The 20,702-nt window shown below is 22.9% G+C and overlaps 6 protein-coding genes across 6 annotated transcripts; 5 read left to right on the forward strand and 1 right to left on the reverse strand. All coding sequences in view use genetic code 6, as the record gives it.

Annotated features, from left to right (window-relative positions):
* Positions 1-322: 322 nt before the first annotated feature.
* Positions 323-4,511, forward strand: TTHERM_00085020 (hypothetical protein; the record flags this gene model as incomplete). Its single annotated transcript, XM_001012649.3, has 5 exons — positions 323-422; positions 510-1,262; positions 1,484-2,318; positions 2,745-3,808; positions 3,877-4,511. The coding sequence occupies 5 exons, from the start codon at positions 323-325 to the stop codon at positions 4,509-4,511; spliced, it is 3,387 nt and encodes a 1,128-aa protein (XP_001012649.1).
* A 1,751-nt stretch (positions 4,512-6,262) lies between these two features.
* TTHERM_00085010 (fatty acid desaturase family protein) lies at positions 6,263-7,608 on the reverse strand. The gene has a single exon (XM_001012648.2). It carries the CDS (start codon positions 7,589-7,591, stop codon positions 6,332-6,334), a length of 1,260 nt encoding a protein of 419 aa, XP_001012648.2. The 5' UTR covers positions 7,592-7,608; the 3' UTR covers positions 6,263-6,331.
* A 962-nt stretch (positions 7,609-8,570) lies between these two features.
* TTHERM_00085000 (transmembrane protein, putative) lies at positions 8,571-9,221 on the forward strand (the record flags this gene model as incomplete). The annotated part of the gene is made up of 1 exon (XM_001012647.1): positions 8,571-9,221. One exon carries the CDS (start codon positions 8,571-8,573, stop codon positions 9,219-9,221), a length of 651 nt encoding a protein of 216 aa, XP_001012647.1.
* Positions 9,222-10,417: 1,196 nt separating this feature from the next.
* Positions 10,418-12,904, forward strand: TTHERM_000084988 (hypothetical protein; the record flags this gene model as incomplete). The annotated part of the gene is made up of 2 exons (XM_012796787.1): positions 10,418-11,999; positions 12,309-12,904. 2 exons carry the CDS (start codon positions 10,418-10,420, stop codon positions 12,902-12,904), a joined length of 2,178 nt encoding a protein of 725 aa, XP_012652241.1.
* A 960-nt stretch (positions 12,905-13,864) lies between these two features.
* On the forward strand, positions 13,865-16,352 carry TTHERM_000084989 (hypothetical protein; the record flags this gene model as incomplete). Its single annotated transcript, XM_012796788.1, has 5 exons — positions 13,865-14,064; positions 14,206-14,317; positions 14,418-14,541; positions 14,648-15,157; positions 15,262-16,352. The coding sequence occupies exons 1-5, from the start codon at positions 14,048-14,050 to the stop codon at positions 16,350-16,352; spliced, it is 1,854 nt and encodes a 617-aa protein (XP_012652242.1). The 5' UTR covers positions 13,865-14,047.
* An 825-nt stretch (positions 16,353-17,177) lies between these two features.
* On the forward strand, positions 17,178-20,654 carry TTHERM_00084990 (hypothetical protein; the record flags this gene model as incomplete). The annotated part of the gene is made up of 5 exons (XM_001012646.2): positions 17,178-18,028; positions 18,097-18,139; positions 18,226-20,266; positions 20,321-20,392; positions 20,455-20,654. 5 exons carry the CDS (start codon positions 17,178-17,180, stop codon positions 20,652-20,654), a joined length of 3,207 nt encoding a protein of 1,068 aa, XP_001012646.2.
* Positions 20,655-20,702: the final 48 nt, after the last annotated feature.

Genomic DNA, 20,702 nt, shown 5'->3' on the forward strand with positions numbered 1-20,702 from the left:
TTTTATAAATTAATACCACAATATTCGCTCCAATTTATTCAAATTTTGTAAATTTTTTTTGCAAAATAATTAATTGCTTGTTTTTTGAATAAAAAAAATATTAAATATCTTAAAAGAAGCTTAGTAAAAATATATTTTTAGTGGTATTTAATAAAAGGGTTTTTATAGTATTTTATTTGTTGTGTTAGTTTTTTTTAATATTTGATTTGATTTATAAGAACGAACAAGTCATCATTTGCATTTTTATAAAAAATTTTATCAAAAAAAAAAAGATTTGATAAATAGATAGATAGATTAAAAAATATATAGTTAGGTATCAAAAATGAGTTTTTAATCTAATAGCACAGATACTAAGACATATACGCCTCCTTTTAAAACGAAGAATAGGGATTAAGGAAAGGACCCTATTTTCTTTTATACAAGTAAGCATTTACCTTTCGGTTTTAATTTTTAACATCTGCACTAAGAATAATCCTACCATGTTTATTAAATCTTTTTTATACAATTAGAGTTGAATAAAGATTTGAAAGAAAAAATTCAAGAAGAATTTTAATATAAGCTAGAAGATGATTATATATATTTATTGCTAGAATCTTACAGAAGAGACTGTTTTCATGAAATGATAAAAGTCATAATAATGCTTCTATTTAGAGATGAAAAGTCTTTCTTTAGTTTTTTTAAAAAATAAAACAGCAAAACACACATCTAATGTCTATATGGAGAGGGTTATGATGTTTAATAATTAAAAAATTAATCAGATCCTACATATTATCTAGATTTAATGAATAAGTATTTAAGAATAGGAAATTAGTACAGTTTTATAAAATGCAATCTTTGTTATAACCTATTCTAAAAAATTAATAATAACTACTAAAAATTTAGAGATTAATTACCTTAGGTGTTTGAATATGTCATATATAAATACAACTAAACTCCTAAGGCGTATCCATTTGAAAAATACAAAGAGAATCCTGGAAATAATACCCTTAAAATTCGTTTATGCTTTTTAGCAACTTATGCTTAAAATTTATGCACAAAAAAAGACAGTGAGAATGAACCATTTTTCATTTTTTAACAAGCTTATTGTAATTTTGATAAGCTAGAAGATACTTATTTGCAGGAGACACTAAAATCAGGAAGATTTTTTGTGGTTTCTAATAAAAATAATACAAAAAAATATGCTTTCTCAGATATGCCTGTTGTTGTAGATTTTACTGATGAAGAAATAAATCAACCCTCTTTGTATCTTATAGATTGGTATGGTAAGGTTTTAGTTTAATAAATCAAAAAAATAAATAATTCAGCCTATTTTTTTTCTCTCCCAACACTTACTTCACTTTATTAAAATTCTAACAATTAACTTAGCAAATTTTAAAAAAACAAGTATAATAATTTTTATTTTTAGAATAATTTGGTTATTTTTTTTTGGAAAGTTCATTTTATTTTATCAAACTTGACTGAAATAATTTTATTTTATTTAAAGAGGATCTTTAAGATTATATGATGCAAATATCTGGCTCAATCTCATACCCAAAAACTCTTTCATAAGATATATATAGAAGCTTGTAAGTTAGGCTAGAAAAAGAACTAGGTAATTTTATTAATTGTGATTTGCTAAGAGGAAAACTTAGAGAAGATCAATATAATATTACCCTTTGGATAGAAGCAAGAAAAATTTAAAAAGAAATAATATAAAAATCAAATATCTTAGAAAAAGAGTAAAAAATTATAAGAATTTTTGACTATGAAGATAATTTGATTTAACAAAGACAAATTGATCCTTTTGAAGTTGAATATATAGATCCAGAACATAAATGCAAATTTATTTACGGCGATGGGCTAGAAATTACAAATTACCTTCTTCCTAATGAGTATGACTCGGTTCTCATAGAGAATTATCCTGAAAACGAAAACGAGGTTTCCTTCTTCTAAGAATTTAAATTAAATTATCAACTGATTTTAAGCATAAAAAAGAAAAATTAATAATTATATGTTAAATGCCTTAATTATGCCTTGGCTAAAGAGTTTTATAATTACTTTATAAACAACCATTTAGTTAAAGATAAACAAAACAGACTGATATCTAAACCTCTAATAACAGAAAATCTCTATACAAATAAAGCTATGTATGTTATGAAGGTCTAATATGAGGTTATACATAATCTGCAAGGGCAATAAACTATTGAATAGGTATTTGATTTATTTATAAAAAATAGTTACAAAATAGTCGAAAATAAAAATAACGTATAAAATCAAAACTAAAAAATCTGCTATTTGCTATTTGATAAGAAAGAAACTGGTGACATCATTAAAGAAACGTAAGTTACATATTTATTTATTTATATATTTATTTAAAGATCTTTAAAGGTTTAAAAACATTTTGAATTCATAAACAAGATATTCTTATCAATTATCACCAATTTATATTAATGTAATTTCTCAATACCTCATTCCTTGGTTATCAAGATACCGAAAAATAGAATAATATGAGTTTGAAATTATTTTTTAAAATTTGAGAAAATGGCGAGTATTAATTGATAAGAATCTACGTTATTTTAAATAAAAAATTTTTGAAATTAAAATCATTTATTTATATTTATTTTTATATAAAAAACAAATAAAGAGTTAAAGTTTAGTTTGATTAAGCATTAAACAATTGTTTCCATAATAAATACTCAAAATAAATTTATTAAATTACTTTAAAAATGAATTTTTTTAAAATTTTATTTTTTTATAAAATTTAGATTAAATTAACAATTAGCTTATGGTATCAGATTTGTTAGCATGGATATGTAAGAAATTAAATAAGGTAAAATAACTATCGATCATAAAGTCTATATTTATTATGAAGAATTGCTAAAGAAAATATATCCGAATGAATATAAAATACTCCTACCAAATGAATAAGAGTACGAAGAGAAGGAAACTGTCCAATAATTACTTCAAAAAAAGACACAACTTGTTAAAAAATAAATAATTAGATTTTTTGACGATCCAAAAGACAATTCTAAAGTCAACATTTTAATTTAATCGGATACTGACAAGTTGGTTTTCAAAGGTTTATATGAAATTCAAATGGTTATTAAGCCTAAAGATATTTACTAATTAAAAGACACATACCAATATCATATTTTTACTAATGAGGATGCTAAGAATAAGCTCAAAGAATTAAGCATAAATAATTCAATTTACATTCACCATAATCACTAATTAAATAGGTTAGAGTTTTATACTTATTAAACAGCAAAACAGTCTAAAAATTTAGTTAAAAAAGTCATTTAAGAAATTGAAGAATACATTAATAAATACAAGGTTAGCGTATCTTTCAATATCTAATAAAGTAATTCTAAGGGCTTAGTTGAATATCTTAAAATCAAAGGCTTCCCTTACTAATACGAACATAATAAAATTTAAACAAAAATTGTTTACACTTAATTTAAAGAATAACTAAACTATATAAATGAAAATTTTATGAAGCCTCTTCACTAAAATGTTGAAGATTGCTAAATTTGTTATGATACTTAGGAGTTGTTTAAACTTTCTAATTGTTAATGTAAAACTGTTTGCAAGTCATGTTTGAAAGCGCATATAAAAGATGAAGTTATAACTTCTCTGACTCACTTTAAAGCATAAATTATTTGCCCTTCTTGTAATAAATAACCGATATCAATCAGAGATATAAATAAAATTTTTGATAAATTTGCTCTTTAAGATTTATTCAAGATGAGATTCAAATCAGGCATCGACCATCTTAAAAACGAAAATGGATAAAGAATCTTTAAAGGATGTGATTTCCCTGATTGCAAAGGTAATTAATTAACTAACAGATTTTATTTTTTTAATTCAATATTGAGTTGATTTTATTTTTAAAACTAGGTATTATGAGAATTCCCTACATTGTAACTAAAGATACTAGTGATCATTGGTAATGTCCTATGTGTTAGTACGATTATTGCATAAAACACATATTAAATTAATAATATCATTTACCTCTACATGATGTGCATGAAAATTTGATTTCTTGTGAAGCATAGATTAAAGATGTAGGTATAAATGATTTAGAAGAATTAGGAGTGATAAAGGTATGTCCTAACTGCAAAGCGAAATTTTCTCATGAAGAAGGATGCAATCATCTTACTTGCAAAGAGTGTAAATGCCATTTCTGTGCTATCTGCAATTGGTATGAACTATAGTAAAAAGATATTTATAAGCACTTGTAGGAATTACATTCAGGACATAGTTCTAATAAACCTGTTAGCCTTAAAACTGCTAATCAAGAAACAATAGAAAAGCTTCAAAAAAAATTAGAGAAAAGACAAAATAATATAAAGGAGGGTAAAATTTTAAAAGCAGATAGTGATGAAGAAGACAATGTTTTCTAAAAGCTTAAGCTACCAAAATCATGTCGCTTTTAACTAGGTGATGTAGACGAAAACCTATTAAAAGTTCTCTTCCATGAATCAGATTTTTAATTATAGTAATCACAAGTTTCTAAAGTATTTAATTACTGAAATTATTTTTAATTGTATACATTCATTCATATTAATTTAAATATTTTTATAAAAGTTTATAGTTTATTTCATTTAAGATTTAAATTTACTTTTTACATGCTTGTTCAAAAAAATCATTAAAAAAGAATTGTTTCTAAGAGTAAATAATTATTAGTGATTGATTTTCTGAATAAAATAATTAATTATCTAAAAAACCAAAATAAAATAATATTTAATATATTTTTTGTATGAATTTCGATAAAAAAATGTTTATTTTAGTTTAGAATAAAATATTATGAGCTTTCTTTCTACGTGTCAATAATATCAAATTTAAAAGCTTAAATTTCTGAAAACCAGCTTAAAACTAATATTTTAGATTTTTTTTTGATATTTAAAGTTACTAAAAGTAATTTCAATAAAATGATATGACTATAAAATAGTTGAAATTTTTTTATAATTAGAATTTTTCGAAACAATAAAATAATTTATAAAAATTAATGTACACATTTTTGAAGTTATATTCATTTTTTAATAAAATATTGAAAGAATTTCTTTATATTTTTTAATTCAAAAAAAATTAGATTTTAATTTGATTTATTTCTACTTATAAAAATTTGTAAAAATAATTCTAAACTTGTTAAAACCTGTTAATATTTTCAGATCTTAGATAGTTTTATTTAAAAAAATAACGCAATGAAATGATAAACATTTTATATTTATTAATATTTATAATTAAATTCAGAATTAAATAAAATTCTCTCTTTAATATTTCATTTTTTTAAAAAGCACTAGTGTTATTAATTTGCCTTTGTTTAACGAAACATACGTTTTTTTAATGAGAAAAAAGCATCTTCACATAAAAATTATATAGTGCTCATTAAAATCTGAAGATTTTAGAGAAATATTTGTGCTATTTATTACAATTAACAAAAAACAAATCAATTTTTTTGTCATTTTAAGCTTGAAAAGAATATTATTAATCTTTTTTTTGTACTTTTTAATACAAAATATGTTCAATAATAATAATATTAAACACATTGATAATATTATTAAAGATACATCAGTTTTCATCAGAGATAAAGTGTGATCTCTTCATTTTAAGCCAACCATAATAAAGTAACTATAATAATCAAATTAATGTAAAAATTAAAAATCATAATTCTTACTAATTATTTTACACCATTTTGAATGGCTCCAAATATAATTTTGAGACTAAATTAAAAATAGCTCAAAATTTTCATTCCATTAAAGAATATAATTTTGAGATGTGCATTACTTACCTTCTAAAAAAACACTAATTGAAAAATTTCAAAATTAATTAAAGGTAACTAACTTTGTTAAAAAAAATAAGTAAATAAAATAATTTTTTTTCTTATTATTTATAAAAATATTTTATGTTTTTCTTCTTTTATTTAATAATTAAGTATTATAAATATAAGCAAATATCATTTATTTTAAATGGATTTGAGTAGACATAAAATTTCTTTTTACATATCAATATTTAAATTACTACTTTTTAAACATATATTTTTTCTATAAAACTTTACTCCTTCCTTGATCTTTGAGCAACTTAATTTTGCCAAAATTAAAAAATGTTTAAGAATTTTATTAAATATTTAGATTAATGCTCTTATTTGTATAAAAAAATATTTTTAAAAAATATAATCCTAACATAATTATGCAAAATAATTTTATTTTGATAAATCAGATGCAAAAATTTTCTTTTTAAAGATTGAAACTAACATATAATTAAAATAAACGAAAGCAATTTAAAGATAATTCAGTATAAATTTTATGAAATACTACATAAAAACACACGTATACATCTGCTTTGAATTATATCAATCAGTTTTTGATGAAGATTATACATTTTGGAATGGGCCCCATGTGCATGCTCTAACTCTTGCTTTAACAAATTCTACCTTTTGTTCATGAGTTAAATTTTCTTTTGTCATCAATTTGTTAGCTAATATATCGTATTGCTTGAATGCAACAAAGCCAAATACTTCGAAGGCATGGGTATCCTAGAACATTGAAGCCTTTTGCTTTTCATATTCTTCTTTGTGCTTTTCATATAATTCGCTGTGCTTTGTCCAATGAGCACCAGGGTATTGGTGATGAACTACATGATAATCTTCTTCAAGAATGTTAAAAGTTCCAAAACGAATTGTGATATTGTATGCATATTCGTTTTCTGGATTTACAGGATCAATGAAGGCGTGCCATGACCAGTTGATAGCTGCTAAGAGAATGACATTCTCAAAGAAAGGATAGACGACATACCCGAAGGCGAAGAGAGGATGTATATTATAGCAGAAAACAACAAATCCAATAAAATAAATTGTTCCAACAATCATATTAATACAGCACTTATAATTTTTCTCTCTGTAGAATTAAATAACTGTGGAGACATTAGTTGCGTATAATGTAAATCTAGGAAGATATCTTACCCAATTAGCAAAATTATCACGTGGTCTATCTGCAGTAGAGATAATATCCAAGTATGAATTGTTGTACTTATGATGGTTCTTAGAGTGTCCAATTGCAAAAGTAGAAGGAAGAATACCGTAGAAAAGTCCTATGAACCAGTTGAAAACATTTTGGAAGAGGATTCCATAAGGTTCTTTGTAAAGAGACTTGCCCATGTGACCTTCCTTGTGGGAAAGAGCATAAGCATATGCAAAATTAATCATGAAAGGACCAAGTCTTAAGACATTGTAGGCAAGACAAAGACTGAGACTGAAGCCATATGTTAAGGTGTACTTAAGACACAATGTAAATAAGATAGGTACTAAGACAGCCAAAAGGATAATCACATTCATCATGTATGCATCTTCCTTGTAAGTGACAAAGCGCTCATTGAATGATTGAGTTTTTTTATTAAAAGCTGCTGCCATTCTAAATAGGAAACCTGTACCTGGTTAGCCTTTAAACTTTCTGTCTATGCACTCCCATAAGGTAGCTATAGCAGCCATCAAAACGACAGGCAAAGAGACAATCAAAATAAAAGCACCAGCTAACAAATTACCTTGCTCTCTTAAATATAAATTAGTTTTAGACATTTTTTTATAATATGCTTGCTAATTTTCTTAACTACTCATCGATCTATCTATCTATCTATTTAATTATTTATTTATATCTTTTAAAAATAATATTTAATTGAATTTTATTAATTATTTAGATGTGATGGGGTTGTTTTTTCAATTTTTAAAACTTTTGATAATGCTGATTAAAAAATTATACATCAGCTTCCCTGTAATCTTTTTTGTTAACTCTTATTTGGTTTGATTGCAAATTTCTATTTTTAAACACGAGTGTTTTAAAAAGTAATTAAAAGTATATATAATATTATTAGGCTTATTCATTTAATAGTAAGTAAAAGGTAAATTAAAAAAAGTATTTATCTCATACCTTTTTATCCATTAATTTTACTGTAAATATTATTTTTAGACCTCTCCAAAACAAATAAACTATTGATAAAATATAATTATTGTTTTTTTTTTTCATAATTTTCTGATGAATCTTATTAGTATTTATATTTACCGACACACTAATTATCTTACGGATATGACGCGTTTACATATTTATTCAGTGTTTGATTGGTTAGAAAACAGGAATATAATTGTAATTTGATAGAAAAAAAATTAAATGAGCTGAAATAACTTCTCAAGAAAAAAATTTAAATCTCTAATTTAAAACATTTAAATTTGATTTTAAAAAAGTAAGGAAAATTAAAAAACTCATTCAATTTTAAATAAAAATAAATATATTTTATTATTTTTAGATATTTCATAAGAAGCTTTTTTCAACTAAAAAATATATCTGTTAATTTTGTATTAAAAGATAATTAGCTTGAACAATTAATGTTTTTTTCTTTTATTTAATAAAAAGGAAGTCAAATAATTAGTAAAAGATATTTGTTTGTTAACATTAACATTTTCCAAACATTTGGATTGTAAAAATAAATCAAAAATTTAAAGATTTATAAATAACTCTTAAAATTAAATTAAAATAGAAAGTAAAATATATAAAGCATATTTGTTTGTATTTTGTAATTTTTCAAAAAAAGAGGTAATTATTATGAGTGAAAATAGCACAGTTATAAGTTCTGATTTCTAAACTGCGGATGAAGCGTTGCAAAAATTCAATGAGTTTTTAGAGAAATTACACTTAAAACAAAGATGGACTAGTTTAGAAGAAATAAAAGTTGAAAAAAAAACAAATTGGTTTAAGATAATTAGCTCTGAAGAATTTCTAAAAATAATAGAATGGATATTAATTGTGAACTTGAGAATTTAACTTATTAATTTTTTAAACAACATTGAAACTTATTTCTTTATTCTAGCTTACCATCTAATTCTTACTGCATACTTTTCTTATAAGAATTACTAAGAAAAATAACCTGAATTTCCTTAATTTGCAATTTCAATGATTAAGTAAGCTGGTTTATTCGCTGTCATTTTACTAGCATTCGAAGGTAGATTCTTAAATTTACCTATTCCCGAAACAATTAAAAGTGTCAGCTTCTTTTTCTTCCCAGTTATTGTTTTTAGTTAGTACTCAATTTTGACTGATGTTAGTCTTACTTTTAAACTCAACAATAGTATAGTCATATAAGGCTAAAACTGGAAAATTTAGCGTCTAGCTATGATTTGGATAAAAGCAGTTGAGTTGCATTAATTTTATACCAATAACTACTAAAAATCCTTAGCACTTAAAAAACTAAAATGAAATTTAATATAATTAACATCAATAAAATTTTCTAACCAAGTGATGAATGGTAGGTAGACTTTATATTAATTATATTTATTTTAATAACTTAAAAAATAATATTTGTTAATACATGAAATTTATTTTTAGTATCTTTAGGATTTAGATATATAGATAGATATCACAGCTTTAATTTATGCTTAATTATTTAAAAGTTTTAAATTTTTATTTTTTATAAAATATTTATTTAGGTTATATTTATTTTAGAATTTTAATAAACTTTGATAATTAATTTTATGATAAAATATTTATTAAAATTAAAAAAATAAAAATATTTAATGTAATTTTTAAAAAATCTAAAAATTTATTATATAAAATTATTAAGAAAATCAAATTCTTAAAAAGCTAAAAATTCACAATTCTTCACTACTCTATTTGCCATTTTGCATGAAGAATTACAGTTATTTCTTGGTAATTTTTTAAAATATTTAATTATATTCACAAAAATAAAAAGAAATTAAACCATAAAAATACTTAATAATTATTAAATTTGAAATAAAATTGAAGAAATATTGAAATAGAAATTAATTTTTTTAATTTAAAATTTTATTTAAATTAAAAAAAATAAACTTAAATTAAAAGCTTATCTCAAATAAAGATTAAGTTTAAAAATAAATTATATTTTAAATAGTAATTTCTTTGTAAATATTCTGAAATTATATATATTTTAAAATAAATTTATTGCTTGTTTAATTTAAAAAAATAAAATTGAAATGCTTAATTAACACTATCAATAATCAAATATAATACAATAATTATTTTTTCTATGATTGATTAATTGATTTATCTATTTTTTCTTGGTTAATTTATTTTTTAAGGTGATAAAATATATTTTAAACTTGGTAAATGCTTTTCAAGTTTTAAAATTAGAAAAACTAGTGTATGATTAATATAAAAATTTTAATTGCTATTTAAAATCTAAGAGAATTTTAATAAAACTTAATATTAGATTATCATTAAATATTAAATATATAAAACATTTTTTATTTTAACCAAATAGAATTAAATATCAGGTTTTTATTTTTTTTATTGTTTATATTATTAAAAACGGAATTATTAAAAATTTAAGCTCAGCTTAATTCATTATCAGATATATTACATTTTATAAATTATAAAAGTTGTTTGTGATTTAAATCAGAAAAGTTATTAAGAATAAAATGAATAATCAATAAAACTCAAGTAATTTGTGTATACTACCAGCTATTCATATTAAATGTATAGATCACCCAAACAATGAGATCAAGAGCGTATGTTGCTAACTTGACTGCGAAAAGCATAGCCCTTTTATTTGCTAAGAATGCAATTCCCATCCCAGTGATCATAAAATAGAAGAAAGAGATAGATTCCTTCTTTTATTTAGCCGTGAAATAGAAAAAAATGTAAAGATTTAGCAACAAATTTATGATGAAACTATTGGGAAAAAGGAGAATTTGAGCTTATTAAGATGGATGGAAGATAGCTAAAATCATATCATAAAGTTATAAGACTATATTAAAGCCTAGAAATTTTAGGTTGAACAAGATATTGAAGAATTTATTATAATAATTAACAAGACGCTCAAGAACATCAAAGAAAAATCCTTTCAAAAATTCGATGAGTTTTTAGATAACTACAAATAAAGTTTAGAAATATTTTAGCTATTTAAAGATGATGTGTTTTAATTGAATTAAAAGTTTAAATATTTCAGTAATCCAAACATATTGGCTTCTAAATTGATAAATTAGAACAATTAAAAGGCCAGCAAGACTATAAATGAAATAAAAAGAGCTATTCTAATTGCTTAGGAAACAAATTCAAAAAGCAAGGATTTTGTTGATAATCTACATCTTAGTCTTAAAGAGTTAAATAGTTTAATTGATGATCTCCCTTCTTATCGAGGAGCAGGTTTGTTCTAAGAAGAGTTAACTGAACCTCTGTAAAAAAAAATTGAAGAATTTTATATGGATAATTTACATATTCATAAAAATGCACCAATAACTCTGAGTCTAGCTAATTACAAAGAAAATCGTCTAAACAAAACAATTAAAACAAATGAAATTAGTCTCTCATAGAAGTACAGCTAGAATAATTCGCAGAATATTGACATACAAAGTATTATAAACAAAAGTGTTTTAAATTTCTTTGACCCAAACATTGGTTTGGTAAATTAGATAGGAGTGAATTAAGACGAAAAGCAACCAAACAAGCTCAATTAATTTAATGATTTGAACTTATATCAAGAAATCAGCAGTGATGCTTTTCATGAAATAAACTACCCACTTTACACACCTTTAAAGCTAAATATTAGAGAAATTGGGAAGTTTAATCTATATGAGAATGAAGAAATTCAATTTTAATACACATCTATGAGTTATTTAGGATACAATCTTATTGCTTTAGCAGGAAAAGAACCACATGTATATGATATGATATCCAAGAAGATATATACTCCTGATCCATTCGTGATTAATAAGCATTATCAAGATCTTATTTCAATAGAACCCATTTCGCCTTTGTTTTAACCACTGCATTTCAAAGATAAAATTATTTTTGCTACTTCTTCTCTTGATTCCTCTATTGTATTTTGGACTATAGACAAAAACCATGTTATTAATTCCTTTTAAAAGCTACTTGGCTTTTTGATGCCTGTCAATTTTATAGTAGACCTCTAAGATGGTGCTAGAATTCTAGCTGTAGATGGTAGTAATGAAATCTAACTACTTGAATACCATAATTACAGATGGTTATTTTCAAAGAAACGTAACTCATTTTTTAAATATTTCAATACTAGAAATTTATTTAGAATTATTTTAAATTTACTTTTTAACAACCTAAAATAAAAATCTCTAAAAATAAATTACTAAAATATTCAATTAATTCTAATTGAATTGAAGAATTAATTTTTAACATGTGAATTAATTAAAAATATCTCAAACTCAATAAAATTAAAAAATATAGTTTTAATTTAATAAAAGTTATAGAAATTTTTTAGATTTATCTCAAGAATAATTTATTTTGGAAAAAATATTTAAATTTTATTGTTTATTTAAAAAATTAAATGATTATTAGTCTCTCAATCAAAGGTTACAGACATAAAGCTAACTTAGAATTAATAAGTAGTTGTAGCTTTAGAAGACGGATAGATAAGTGTGCTAAAGTTGAATATTTCTTACAATTCTTCGTCTTCATTTGAAGAGATATTATAGTTTTAGACAGGAGTTTAAGGTGTAACTAGCTTAGGACTAATCCCAAAGACATGGGACAGAAAAAACTTCTACATTTTAGGATGCAAAGATGGATCTTTAAAATTATTTGATATCATATAAAAAAAAGTAATGGCAACTTTTAATTGTAATCAAGGTGAGTTATTAGATCATATTATTTTAAGAGAGAGTAAAAAATGTGCTTTTTCTTTAGTTTATTTGGGTCAAAGTGATAAATGTTTGAAGGCTTATCACTTCGCTGAAAATAGCAACGATAATGTAATAATCTAAGAGCAAATTCTATTAAATATTTAAGAATTCACCTCAAGTTTGCCAGGTTAATACAAAATCTAAATCATACCTTCATTTTAATAATCCTTCTAAAATTCTCCATTAATCTTAATTTTATCTGAAACTCACAAACATATTATGGTATTGCAAGTTGAGTCATAAGCAAAATGATTTTGATTTTACTTGAAATAATTTTATGTTTTATTAAATATTCTAAGTTAGATAGATTAACATTTTATAGCAATAAATTATAATAATATTTGTTATACATATGTTTTTGTAATTATCAAATTTTATTTTTTTGAACTGCTTTTCTTCTAAATGTTATAAGAATTATTCAATACTTACTTATTTAGTAAAGCATATTATAGTTTTGTTTCTTATTTTTGCTTAATTAATATTTATTTTATTCATTTTGTTAATTTTAAAAGTTATTTCTATCTCAAAAAAAACATTTTAATTTTGTATTTGTTTATCTTAAAAACACTTGGAAATGGATGTACTAATTATGAATTATTTAGCAATTTTGGTGTGAGATCATAAAAATAAATCTTGTTCTTTTCTGCTTTTTAAATTTTTAAGAGATTATTTTATTTTATTTAATTATTAATTTAATTATGAAAATAATTTTTTATTTTTTTTATTAATTTTTTGGTTAAAATTTGAAAAAGAGCAAATTAAATTATTTGAATAAATATGATTTTTTAGTTGATTTTAATTTTTTTTGATAAAGTATTTTTCAAGAATATATTAATTATTAAAATAATTTTTGTAAAAGCTATTGAAAGGAGTGAAAATAAATAATTTTTAGCAAATATCTTTTTATAAAAATAGAATTAAAATAAAAAAATATTTAAATAAGTAGATGTTTGTTTGTTTATTTGATTGATTGGTGAATAGGTAAAAGAAATACAATAAACATTACTTATCAGTTAAAAATAAAAGATATCTACTAAATTTTGAAAAAATAGCAATTCATTCTATTTTTTGAAAGCAAATCATTATGTTAAAACGAAAATTTAGTAATACTTGTTTTTAAAAGAGCGAAAATATGAATTATGCTTATTTTAATATATTCTTTGTTTCTATTTTCTTACATTGATAATAAGTTAATATTTATACTTTGAGGAAAAATTTGTAAAAAGATTTATTTTCAAAAATACCTTATTTTCATTTAAGAATAAACTGTAAATTAAAAACAAATATATAGTTTTTAGGTAGCTAATAAGTAAGAGCAGCAACGATAACCACTAATTGCTAACTAATTAACTGCAATATTTAGATTTACTCATTTATTATTAGAAATTGTATTCGATGCAGGGATTTTAAAAGTAAGCGCTTCATTTTACAATATAATTTAGAACAATAAATTTTGTTTGCTTTAGAGCAAATTCACTCAAGTTTGTTTTGACTGATTCTAAAACTTAAAATTATTTAATGCATTTATGAATATCAAAAATATATAAAAATAGGACTAGCTAATCTCCATAGAGAATGCAAGCCAAAAAAGACTCATCTCTAATTGTAGGTTAAGTGAAATCATAACAATCTGGGGCGACCTGTTTAATTCCTAGTGATTCTGCAGTAATAAATTCAGTAGATTTAATTCCTTTTGTAAAAAATAATAATGTTTACGAGCAAATTCATTTAACTTATAATTTTTACTTATAAAAATCTTATTAAGTATACACTCTATAATTTCATAAAGGCAAAGACTGCTAAAGAAACTATATCAAAGAATAGCTAAATTAATACTTCTCACAGTAACCAAATGGGTACGAGAAGAGATAAATCAGCTAATAATTCAGGTAAAATCAATTTATAATTTTGTATTTTAGTAATGCAATAGAATTTAATCAACAACAAATATTTGAGTTGATTTTCAAATTATAAATTTGTATTTTAATAATTTAGCTAGTAAAGAGAGGGCAAATAGTGGGAGTTAGAAGCATGGGTTGAAAAATAAATCAATATCTCCATCAACTTAAAAAAAGACTTCAGCTGCTTTGATGTCTACTTTGAAATAGAAACTAAAAAACTAAAATAGCCAGAATGGATTAAATTAAATTGCATAAAAAAAATAGCATAACTAATCATCAATTCAATACAATAGCAATAGCAACATAAATTAAAGTTTAGGAAATTAATACTTTCCTTAGCAACCAAGCATCAATAGCATTATTTAGTAGTAATGTTAATAAATAAATAGATAAAATATGCAGTAGTAGTTTCAAACTACCTCTCCTTATCTTCAAAGTAATTAAAAGCATACAAGTTCTTCTGGCATAGAAAGCATTGAAAACCTGTTAAGTGCAACCAGTAATGCAAATAAAAATACATAAAGCAGTTAAGACTCAAAATATCCTTTAAAAAATTCACTTTCGACTTCAAATATGAATAACTAAAACGACAACAAAAGTTAAAGTAAATACTTTTTTTTTTTAAATTGGAATATTACGGAGTAACAAAATTTATTGAGTTACATTTAAATTAAATAGATATTTAAAAAATTTAACGATTTAAAAAAGAAAAGAAGTAGCAGCTTTAAAACAATTCTATAGCATAAATATATGGCAAGCATAACTAATAGAATCATCATTAAAATTAATAGCAGTAAATTTAGCAATTAGCTTAGATGACTTCGCATTCAATACCTAGCTCTTCACAGCGAAAGACAACTTCTAATAAAAATTTATAAGTTAATTAGTTTGGGAATCAACAACTCTCTCAATAGCAACTTGCATAATTATAATATTAAATTTAAAGCTCCACAGACTCATCTAGTTCATTGAATATAAATTAAATACAGGGTATTTCCACTCTGTTTAAATATGATTAACTTTATAAAAGAATTGATACTTTTTGGAGTAGTAACATGTACAGCTATTAAACTGATGAAACAAATATGAAGAGCTACTTCGATAGCTTATTTAGCATATTTGAGGAGTATAAAAATTAATTAGATATGAAGCTTGTAGATATTTTATTCAAAGTATTTATGAATCCAATATAAAAAATGATAATTGAGTTAGAGAAGTTAAACGAAGATAAATCTAAGCTGTTAAAAGACAATGAAGAAAGAAGAAACGAAGCACGCTAACTGCTTTACTAAGTTGAGATGCTTTAACATAAAAATGATTAACAAACCGATATACTTAAATAAATATAAGATCATCAATTTCATTCACCTCTTTTGGAAAAATTATTTACAGAAAATTAAAAACTTAGCAAGCTCCTTGCTAAGTAAAAGCACAAAATGCATGAACTAAGAAAAAAAGATGAAAAAGTGATGAAACTGTTATATTTTATTCGTAAAGAAGGAATTGATGTAGACAAAATATATAAATTGCATATGTAAACTCCAAGAAATGAAACAAGCAGCGAAGAAGATTCATTTATGCTAATGAATGATAATAACTTCGATGATCTTCAGTAGAGCTCTCATAAAAATAATTTTATAAACGATGATTAATCAGAAGAATAAAATGGATTAAATGGAGAGGAACAAGATCTGCTCGTAAATAACGAATAAAATACAATAAATAACAACAATAATAATCATAAAATATACAACAACAATAACAACTACAATATGTAAGGTATACTGATTTAAAATTGATTAAAAATAAAATCAATATACTAACAACAATCTAATAAAATAAATACATTTTTCTTAATTTTCTTGATAAATCAACCACTCTTATTTTAAATTTTGTAATGTAAAGCTTACTATTTATTAAATAAATCTATATAAATAAATAAATAATATTTGTTTATTTAATTTGTTAACTCTTATATAATAAATTAATTTAATAAAATATTTCTTTTTTTTACAAAATCAAATAATTGTTCATTCTTAATATTACATTATTTCTTATTTTTAAATTATAAAGTTTAGTAAAAAATTAAATGAAAATAACTAAAAATAATATATAAATACTGTAATCTTCATTTAAATTTAATATTTTATTAATAAAAGCCTTTGTATTTAAATTTTGTTTTATGAGAAAGGTTTAATATTAAAAATTATAATGAGATTGTTTTTGTTCAAAGCAAACTACATTACATATTTTTTTTAACAAATTAAATGTTATTTATCAAAACAACAATGACTTTTTAATTTATTTAAATAATATGAAATTAATTCTAGTTTTTTGATTAGAAAAATTACAATTTTAAACTTAAATCTTAAAAATGTTTTTATTTATAAAGCAAAAACTGATATTCCAATTAATTATCTATTATAACTCAAATAAAGTCAATTAATTAATCAATCAATAAATAAATCACTTAAAAGAATAATCTTTTGATAAGATATGTTCAAAGAAATTAAACTACTTTCTAATTAACTATTTAATAAATTAATTAATTAATTTTAAAAATAATCAATTTAGATTACTTAAAATACTGACAATTCATAAAATTTTTGATTATTTTAGGTATTATGATATTTTCTAATATTCCAAGATCACCTTCTAACTAAATTTCAACCTCCATTTAGAATTAGGCAGGAATAAATTTTTAATCTTAGGTGTAGCATACTTAAATTCCATAATAAAATAAAATTACTCCTATAATGTCTACTAATAAAAATACTTTGACCAAAGAAGCTCCAAAAATATTCACAAATATTCAAACTCCTTATTAAAGCGGCTCACTACATAATGGGTAAAGATATTCTGCAACATAGATTAATTTAGCAGCAACTTCTTCTATTTAGCAAAATTAACTATCTTAAGTAAACCATGTCTTTTTTATGAGTCCTTAACCTTCTGAAAAGAGAATACATAGCTAAGAACCTGCTAGGAATTCATAAAATGTGATTAAAAAAAGCAATAATAATAATAGAATATTTACGACTCCAGATATTTAGCTCTATCAGCCATTATCACCTCCTCTTCATTTATAATAGAATATATTTTTAGATTAACAGTAGACACTAAATACGTAAGAAGACAAAAATCCTAAACCGTTAATCTAGAGTATAGTATTTTAGCCTTCTTAAAAAGCAGAGAATTTATAAAATAATCAAATTACAAATGAGAATCAAAATGAATTTTAGCAAATTTATCCGTTTAAACCAAACTACGAAAGCATTATTGAAGTTGGTGGAAGTTAAAACAAAGGTAATTTATATGCTGATGAAAAATCTTAAAACACATAATAATAAGCTTTGTAAGAAGATTAGTATGCAGCATTAGCAAAGAAGGTGATAACTGAGTACAAATTAGAGCTTTAAAAATTTATAGATGAAAATGCTGAAGTTATAATAGGCGATTAAACAGAAAATTAAAGGTATAATTGAATAAATATTTTATTAGTATTTAATATGATGAAAAAATTTGATTTTTTATAAAAAATAGAAAGTTAAATGAGATATAAGAGTTGATTGCAAATTCTAAGACAGTAATTTATTTATTTATTTATTTAGTTAGTTAGATATATTTAATACTAAATTTTTATTTTGATTTTTAAAATGTAATTTAAATTAGGATGTTTTCAACAAAATAAATAAATTCTGTTAAGAAAAATTAGAAGCAATTACTTATGAGTAAACAATTATTTAGAAGTAGATTTAAGAATTTCAGCAAACCCTAAAAGTCAAAGTGGAAGAACAATATTTAAATCAGATGGGGAAATAAATGAATGAAAATATTTCAAAGCTGATTGAAACCAAATGGAATGAAAGTTTCTCTTAAGTTTAAAAATAAATAGAAGAATGCCAAAATTCTTTTTAAATTTTAGATGGAAAATAAGATAAAGCTTTTATAGAAGTTGGACAGTTTTTAACAAAGCTTAAAACAGATATTGAGAAAGTTTTTTTTGAAGGATAGGCTTATTTCAAAGCAAATTTAGATGCATTTGGACTAAATTTATCAGAAAAAATAAACACTGCTGATGTTAAAAGTGTTTTTATTGAAATGAATTAAGGATTTTATGATCAAATATTGCCAAATCTAGATTCTTTAAAAGTTAGAACAGATGCAATTAGTGGAAGCATAAAGGCAATGGAAGAAGAACAAACTAAAAAGATTGAATAGCTTGAATAATAGCTAAGTGGGTATCTATCTTCGTTAGCCAATGGAGTTGAAAAACTTTAAGATACATAAAGGAGAACAGATTAGGCAGCAGTCTCATTTTAAAATGCCACCTCTTGCTTGCAATAATATAAAAATAAATTAGATATGCTTGAGAGCATTGTAAGAAATTTAGTAATGACTAGCAAAAACAATTAATACTCCAGTGAAGCACAAATGTAAAACAAGGTCGATAAATTAGTAGAAGCTTTATCAAAAATATAAGAAAATTTTAAATTATTAAAGGAAAAATATGAAAAAGAGTCAGCTGAATGGAAAAAATAAATTAATAATAACTCAACACTTAATGATTCTAAAGTGAACTCGACAATAGCTAACAATTTATCCAGTTAATCAATAGCTAGTTTTAATTCTTAGTTAATTCAGTTAACAAATTAAAATAAACAGCTGTTGGAATCTTTGAGATTTAAAGAGTAAATGATCTAAGAATAGAAAATGCTTATTGATAATTTTGAAAAGAAAACTTAGACGCAATCGTAATAACTTGTCGCACTTATAAAAGAGCTCAAGTAAATTAAATAAGAATCAAAGTAGAGATAAAATGTAATACAAGAAGCTAATAATTCAATGTTTTCATCTATTTAGTCAAATAATGGAAATAATCACTCAATAGCTGATTCACTTTAACAAGATATTATGTCTAATATCTAGGTCCTTAATCCTAAACATTAAACGAGCTAATAAACTCCTTTTGATTTTAATTAGTTAGAGGATTATTAAGAAGAATTCGATGATGACTGTGATAATATTGATGATGATGATGAAGTTTATGATCAAGAGCTATCTCTTAATGGTAAATGTCAGACAGAAGAGTATCAAAATTAGAGAGAAATTCAAAGCTACTTTAAGAAACTAAGAACTGAACAATCGTCTCACCCAAACTAACAAAAAACATTACATAAATATGAATAAGACATTTTCTTTTATCCTCATGAGAATTAAAATAATGATTTGATGATTTAAACCTGTGAAGTTAACTTAAGAGATTTAAAAACTCTTTCAGGATAAGAATCATATAGATAAAATAAATAGTCTTTATTATAAACTCAATAAGCTAACTTATTTGCTAAAAAGCCATTAGCAGGATTTAGAAAATAACTAAGACCAAGAAGAACTGTTCAAAAAAGATGTAATACCGAATCTAATATAGAAAATTAACTACCACAAGCTTTCATAAAATCTCCAACTTCAAATACAGTCATCTCAATTAATAACAACTGCAAAGATCCTACTTATTCTAATAGTTCTATATATAATTTAAAGACAGAGGGAAGTCAATCAACTCATTAAACTTCAAATAAGTAGTTAACTTCTCAAACTATAATATAATAAAACTCTTAAAATTGTTTCTCTTAACCACTTAAAAATATAAACACTACATCATATAATCAAATACCTAAGCTAGAATCTTCAAATCACACTTCATAACAATTCTGTAAAATAATTTATTTTTAATATGATAAATTAAATATTTATATCAAATAAACAGAAACACAAAGTAACTCCCAAAGCTTAAACTCAAGCTGCGCGGTAAATGACTTAGTTCATCTTATAAAAAGAAGTAAATTAAAAATTATTTTTATTGAATTAAAGATAATAAATATTTTAAAATAAATATATCAGGATTACTTTACAACAACACACTTAAAGAGTAAAAAGAATAAAAGCTTAAGGTTAAAATAGAAGAAAATAGAAAATTAAAAGATGATTACGGAAAATTCATTTATGATAAGAATGGATAAGCTTTAATATTTAGTGAAGAATAGTTGGAATATTTGGAATAGGAAGCTTAGATTATCGAAATAATCAACAAAAATAAATGATTGCTTAATTCAGAAAGATTATATAAATGCATAAGTAAATTATAAAAT

Source organism: Tetrahymena thermophila (genome assembly GCF_000189635.1).
Source record: "Tetrahymena thermophila SB210 genomic scaffold scf_8254697, whole genome shotgun sequence".
NCBI classification, from domain to species: domain Eukaryota; phylum Ciliophora; class Oligohymenophorea; order Hymenostomatida; family Tetrahymenidae; genus Tetrahymena; species Tetrahymena thermophila.